The sequence below is a fragment of the Anguilla rostrata genome, chromosome 9 (assembly GCF_018555375.3).
Source record: "Anguilla rostrata isolate EN2019 chromosome 9, ASM1855537v3, whole genome shotgun sequence".
Taxonomy (NCBI): Eukaryota; Metazoa; Chordata; class Actinopteri; order Anguilliformes; family Anguillidae; genus Anguilla; species Anguilla rostrata.
This window is the reverse complement of record NC_057941.1, coordinates 44,778,304-44,785,443: the sequence shown is the minus strand read 5'-3', so window position 1 is coordinate 44,785,443 and position 7,140 is coordinate 44,778,304. Positions and strand designations below refer to the sequence as shown.

The window sequence follows — 7,140 nt, the reverse complement described above, 5'->3', positions numbered from 1 at the left end:
TAATAATAATAATAATAATAATAATAATAAAGCACCTTTCATACATGCAAATGCAGCTCAAAGTGCTATACAATGTAGAACTAAAGAAACACAACAATAAAAAAATATATTGAAAAAATACAAGCAGTTAGTACTTAATTGACTACACCTTTGTACCTGTATAAATTCCAGTATATGGGACATTTATTGAGCAAATACACAGTTCCCATAGCTGCTCTGACTTCGACTATTACATACTCTGAAAAACAGCTGTGCAGCTTCATAGGCGAACCCATTTTAGTTCTTCATGGAACCCTCTATGGTAGGCGTTAAAAAGTGTGAAATCTCCAAGATTTAAACATTTTTACCAACAGAGAACTTTTGAAATAGAGAGGGTTCCTCTCTATGGAGACGCAGAGAAGCCTTGTGGAACCCGTTCTTTGCAGAGTGCTCTTTATATAATTTTTTATTAAAATAATTTCGGAGTAGCCACACCCATTCGCTGTGGTTGATATAGCCAATGTTTGCTAGTAAATGTGCTTGCATTGTCCAATGGCAAATGTCTATTATTATCATGTGATGTAGCTTCCTTCATAGCGGTAACGTTTGAAAGCGTCAATCCCAATACACTAAAGAGCGGCCACACAAATCCTGGCTAGCTTGCAATTACGTGGGTCATGGCTCCTGGTTCCTCAAGAGAACGTAGCTAGAAAAGTGACCAGGAGAAAGAGGGAACAAAGCTCCCAAAATCGGATGCCATTTTCAGGCAACCATGCACTCCTTCCCACTGCAACGAACAACGACATAGCCATTAACCCGGAGAATGATACAGCTGATGCTAGCTGGCCATGCACTGTCTGTCTAACCTTGCAGGTGGGTGTTACAAGTTCAGATTTAGGTATAACCTACTATTATAGGTTTTTAAAATATCCGTTGTTGAGAACACAAGATGGGTAGCATGTTTGATAGCAGTTGCCAGACCAGTTAGAAGGCTATGTTGAGTCCTATTGCACCTCATTAGGCTTATTTGGAAAGCAGGTGTAACACCGGCTTGGGAAACCAATTAACTAAAAATGAGAGCGCTGCGCAGGCTACAGCGGACAACTGCAAAAGGTGCTGTTTAGTATTGCCAATACTGTTGGTGGTTATATTACAATATCTAAATTAGTAAACTAAAGTTAACGAAAACCAAAACACTCTTCTAGGCTACATAGAATACATAATGCAATGCCTTTATTCCATGTCCGGTTTCGATGAGCAGTTTAAAGACTGCAATGCGTTTTAGGGCCTCTGTCACGGAGTAAACCAACAAGAGAAAACCAAAGTCCCTACGAAGCTGCGCTGTCCACGCCGGGCGCTCCATGAAAGCGGGTTGTAAATGATTTTGCTGAACGCAAGTCTCGCCTGATGCCTTTCAAACGAGTGAGTAGCCTATGCCATTTTAAGGGGGATTGGTGGGAGATTTGGATATGGACCGTGCCATGTGTGCGGAGCTTGTTTTTTCGTATGTATTGTGTGGCCTGGTTTCTACTATGAGTATATAGTTGGGATGTTTGTTTCCGTTTATTCTGTTGTTTTTCGGACTTGCCGGCACTTTCCACTAGCTTGGAGGCGCCAAGCACTGTCCGTACCGAGCGCTGTCCATGGTATTAATTGTAGCAGGATTAATGAATTAGCTGAATAACTGCGCCGAGTAAAACCCGGGACCTTTTTTACTTCAGTACTTGGGGGAGTTCTGTGTTTACTCGGTGCAGTTATCTAGCTAACTCAGTTATCTTGCTTTATGAAACAGGGCCCAAGCCTCCCCAACCCTGTTCCTGGAGTTCTACCATCCTGCAGGTTTTCCATTTCAACCACAATTTGGCACATCAGATTCTACTAATTAGGAGGTCAATTACTTATCTAGCTGTTGAATGAGGTGTGCTTTTTTAGGGTTGGAGTGAAAACGTACAGGATGTTTGAACTCTAGGAACAGGATTGGGAAGCCCCTGGTCTAGATTATGCTTGACCCATACAATTTTACAGACTTTTAGGATATATAGGGTGCAGTGGTACCATTTGTGTACATGTGTAGGGTATGTTTTTTTTCTGGGGGGGGGGGGGGAAGGGCTCGTCATGACCGGCTTTCCCCACTAGCACGGCTCTTGGTCGTTTACTGTCTTGGGGAAAAAAATCATGTACAGTTTCAAGTGGGGAAAAGTTTATTTTGCAACGAGGAAAGTGTTCCCCCTTGTGGCCTTTTAACGCAGTCACCTTGAAATTCTCAAATCTCTAAGTACAGTAGCCTACTGTACTACTCAAGTTCAGCGGTGTTGTGAATGCATTTTTTGATTTGAAAAAAATTACAAGTGAAAACACAATGTAAAACAACAATTCTGTATTCTGGTGGGCTTAAATTGAGCTTGGCTGATGATTCACAATCTTTAATGAATGATCTTATTGCTAGTTTCAGTTATTTCAGTTACTTGCACGCCTGCTACAATGCATAACATGTTTGTTTTTTTTTAACTGAAAACATTTGTCGCCAAAAACTGCATAAAGAAGCCCTTTTGGAAAAAATGAATGATAAATAAGAAAAATAAATGTAGGAAAGGATAAAATCTTCAGAAATAACATTTTCCTCTCAAGTATGCAAGGTATTTCATGGCACACACATTGCCATTTATATATAAATGATATTTATATATACATGTGTATACATTTATACATAAGGCTTATATACTTTTACAGGATATTATATCTCCTTGCCGTCCAGTAGTAACAACCACTACTTAACCCAACTTTGGTTAACATTGATAAGAAAAATGTTGTTGTTATATCATTCAGTTTACGATCACCCTTGAATGGGGCTGGCACCAGAAGTGCTCCCCATTCTCCTGCTCTTACAAAGACATGAACGCACAAACCATCCCTTCAGTCAGTACACAGTACAGCAGAATTCAATACTTTGCATAGGTATTATTACTGTACCAGCTGTAGTCGATAGACTGCATATATAGCATACTGTATGTATAGTATACTGTAGTGCTGCCTAAGTATATCTCTGAGTGCATCTCTTTTAAAGTGCAGTTATGCTGAATGGGAACTCGTAATGTAAAGTCCCTTCAATCACCAGGCTGAGATGTAATGTCTTTTTCTGGCTGCCATTTATTCATTGCCTCTTATGGGAGGTTTGTGTCATTGTGCAGTTTTATAAAACAGTGTGAAAGCTGCAAAGGCATGACATTACACCATTTTAGAGCCTACTATCTGTCTTTGAACATTCTTTCATATTTAAACCCAAAGTTCCAGAAATCTAAAACAGAATTAAAACAATGTTCTTATTATGGTAAATTGTGAAGAAGACTATCACAAAATTTTATATTAAGAAAAAATAAACCACCAAAACTTAATGTATAGTATTCACATGTTTTGCCTGTAGCAACTTGTTCTCGAATACCATCATGCAGCCCGTTAAAAAGCAGGCTACACATTAGTTCTCACCTTCACACAGCGTTCATCGAGGTAAATAAGTTCAGGCTGAATGTTATTTGCTACAGTACACGTGACCCACGTCAATTTAATCACACTTAAGGTGTGCTAGCACAAAAAGTTCCGCATTGAGAGAAACTCCTTAAGTGTGTGTTCACTGCCAGCCGGTCAACGGAACATTACAATTTCATGCTGACCAGAACAGCCACTGCCATGGCCACCAAGAGCCCCACCGTCACTTCAGTCAAAAAATTCTGATTCGGGTCATCGACCTTTTTCTTAATCTCCTCTCTGCGGTGGCGTACGTCCTTCTCCCGTTGAAGCTGTTCGTTGTAATGAGCCCGATAGAACGCATCGAAATCGAACACGGACTTTCCACTCATGCCTACTGCGGGGGACTGCCGGGGCCTCTTCTGCTGCGATGCCGCGCTGGAGCTGGGCGGTTCCTTGGCCGGGGGTCTGCCCGCTCCTTGCACGTCGGCCTTGCTTAAGATGCCACGGTCATATTTCTTTTTCAGACTCTTGTTGCCCAACACGTTGTAAGCCTCGGTGATTTCAGAGAAGCGCTTCGTAGCCTCCTCACTGCCCGCGTTCTTGTCTGGGTGATAGATGAAGGACTGTTTGTAGTAAGCTGTCTTTATCTGAGCATGCGTGGCATTCGTGGGCACCTGCAGAGTGTCATAATACGCCGTTTTGCTTTGATATGGGGGTGGGTCCGGGCTGTTGTTTCTCATGTAAGCTCGGACTGATGATCGAACCTCTCCACGAGATCGCTGCAAAAATCCTCTTTCAGTTAACATCACAGTGGACAGTGATCTTTTCTGTTGAGCCCATGTCCCATGACTTTTAGTAAGGACGGCAGCTGTCAGGAAATGATTCTGTTTACCAACTGAACTAGCCAGGTTAACAACAAAACGAACCCGAGTATTTCCGGAAGCTAGCGACGTATAGAAACAGCCTGGGTCTTCGGTGTATTTGTTCGTTTCTTCAGTCTTTGACAAATCCGAACTGCCTGGTCGGATATGTTTTTCTAATGACTCTGGGAATTCTGTCTGATAACATGAAATAACACAGAGCGTGTTTTCAAATCCACTCGGAGCACTGTTCACCTGTAAGTCTCGAACATTTAAACCATGAGAAAAGAATCCCCCTTCGAGCTGACAGATAAAAATCAGCTCACTCACTTGTTTCGGTAAACAGCTCAGTAGCTTGGTCTCACGGACCGGTGGCTTTTCAATATCGTCCACGGAAAATACTACCGATTGACAGCTATGTCCTTGAGCTTGCGGGTCCATGTATTGGGGTGCCCATGTTCGAGTTCCACTGGACACAGCTACTGCTACAATGGCACTCTTGGTCGTCTTCTCTCCAGACCTCGAAAATAATAAATTATTCGTCTTTTTCAAAAGAGTGAAAGCTGTCCTTCCAAACGCGCGTCCGACCTCCGCCATTTTTGCAGGCGGAGAGACCGGACACTGTCACAGAAACGACTTCCGGTAATTCTGGTTAAGAACCAATAATAACGTCAGTATTTTAGGGTTACTATGTAAAAGCACCGTGCCATAATCCAATCCAACGCAGGGAGGATTTCAAAACCCTTAGTAATTGAGTATAAGAAATAAGTCCTACATTTGACCAACACAGTTACTGGAAAGAAAAAAGTTCTATTCACACACTTTATAAAACGAATAAATAAAGCTGTATAAAATAAACAGTCATGAGCTATGTTGTGTACTCAAAAATGGAAATATTATTTTATGCCAAGACGTTTTCTTAGTGAAAATGTATTCTCCAAAAACAAATTTGTCACAATTATTGACACTCCTTATAATTATTTTAAATCAAATACAACAAAAATAAGTCTCCATTAACATGGACTTTATCTAAAAAATCCATCTGATGTTTTGCTACATGATGTGTTAGGAGGTTTTGTGTATTGTTTTCTACTTATATATGATAAGTAAAGGGTTACAAGAAAAGTAAAATGTGTCAAGCTCAAACACTATAACTGTTAATCAAACCTAATAAAGGAAAATGATGAAAAAAGCATATTGCATATGGGCCCCTGGTTGGGGGCATTACTGAAATATGCATATATGAGCTCTTGCGTTTATATTATTCTACGGTCTACACCAACAAAAAATATGACGTCGTCAAACCATATACAACAAGTGACACCACTAGAGGTCGTAATGTAACGTGTCAGACATGTAAACTAGCAGCTAGGAGTAATCAGTTGCTAAAGCAACATTCCCTAATGCGACCGTTACCCCAAAGAGCATGCATTATTTTTAAGCTGATGTAAGTACTGAGATAGCATCTCAGTGCGTGCCTCATTGGTACATCTTTAATTTATTCTGATTATGAGTAGTTATAGCACTTTAAGGACATACAGTGTTATTAAAGCTGTAGATTAAAAATGTAAGTATTGCACAGTCTATCTCAAGTACCCCAGGTACATTTCAAGCACCCTCAAAAGGTGTGACCCACTTCGTAATCGAGGATGTTTGGGTTCTGTTTCAGTGTGGAATTATTAGCCCTGCACAGTAATAACACTATGTAGTATTTTATACTTATTATTATTATTATTATTATTGTTGTTGTTGTTGTTGTTGTTAATTAGCTGAAATAGTTGCTGGCCACAAAGTTGTTCTGTTTAGGCTTTTCAAAAAGATATGTCCATTTACAGGACTGACATAATCATTTACATTCAGACAATTTTTTCAGAACATATAATAACTTTGCTTCATTTCAGAAAAAAGAAAATAGTTTTATTTCTTCGTAATAAAGCTGAAACAACAAGTGTTTTCTTCAGCATGGCTGGGAGGAACGGCCTCCGTTTACCACCCTTCGTGGGGGTGGCGGAGGAGGGAGGATGTGCTGGCGTGCGTCTTTGCTCAGACACAGTCTTCGCCCCCAGAGAATGTGCTGAAGTGGCGCTCTTTGAACAATCTCTTGGCGTCGACTCCTGCTGCTGAAACCCGGGCTTTGGCACGGTGCTTCACACGTGCAAAACGCTTCACGAGTGAGTCAGACTCAACGGAGCGACGGAGATGACCCGTCCGCCCACCAGGCAACCTACGCCCAAGTCTGTTTCGAAGTGAGACGTCTATCTCCTTTCTCGATGTTAAGTGGGCAATAGGAGATCCTGGACTGAAGTTCAAAATGTTAAAATAACTCTTCTGCTCTTCCCTAAAAAAAAGAAACATTTATTTTGTATACCTTTAGGACGATCTTGTCGATGCATCTCATTAGACTGCAGCAGGTGTTGAAGTTTGTTCCAACGCTGACAGGTATACACCAGCCAGGTCTTTTGACTTGTCTCTTTTCTTATCTGATGTACATTGGGCATTAGATTTTTTTTTTAAATGAAAGGTTTTAAACAGGATTATCACATTCACTTCTATTTATTTTTGGCAGTGTGGTTTACGACCATTTGCAAAATCATTTTTATTTGACTGTTTTGTCATCAAAGACAGCTTGGTTTTCTATTTTTAAATTTACTCATTGACTGCATGCAGCTGTAATCATAGCAGTGGTCTTCATAGATGTGACAGAATTTGACCAGCTCACAAACAACATGAAGAATATTAACATGCAAATACCAGTTAATAAATACAAAAACAAGCATAGTTCCCTTTCCCCTATGACATATGGGAGTGCTAACGGCTAATACAATGAAGCATTTTG

The 7,140-nt window shown here is 40.6% G+C and overlaps 2 protein-coding genes across 4 annotated transcripts in view; one reads left to right on the top strand and one right to left on the bottom strand.

Moving 5' to 3' along the window:
* The first annotated feature begins 592 nt into the window (after nt 1-592).
* LOC135263901 (syntaxin-1A-like) overlaps nt 593-7,140 on the top strand; it is a 111,475-nt gene continuing 104,927 nt past the window's right edge. The window contains exons 1-2 of one of the 3 annotated variants that reach the window (XM_064352364.1): nt 724-852; nt 1,265-1,401. In XM_064352364.1, coding sequence (XP_064208434.1) covers nt 1,387-1,401 — 15 coding nt within the window. In that variant the 5' untranslated portion in view covers nt 724-852; nt 1,265-1,386. Of the gene's footprint in view, nt 853-1,264; nt 1,402-7,140 lie in introns of all 3 variants that reach the window. The other 2 variants (XM_064352361.1, XM_064352362.1) reach the window with 2 other exon arrangements.
* LOC135263900 (uncharacterized) lies at nt 2,163-4,952 on the bottom strand. The gene has a single exon (XM_064352360.1). The coding sequence runs from the start codon at nt 4,899-4,901 to the stop codon at nt 3,630-3,632; it is 1,272 nt and encodes a 423-aa protein (XP_064208430.1). The 5' UTR covers nt 4,902-4,952; the 3' UTR covers nt 2,163-3,629.

Excerpts from the sequence above, each read along its gene's own strand:
- LOC135263900 (XM_064352360.1), bottom strand. The coding sequence starts at position 4,901 with ATGGCGGAGGTCGGACGCGCGTTTGGAAGGACAGCTTTCACTCTTTTG.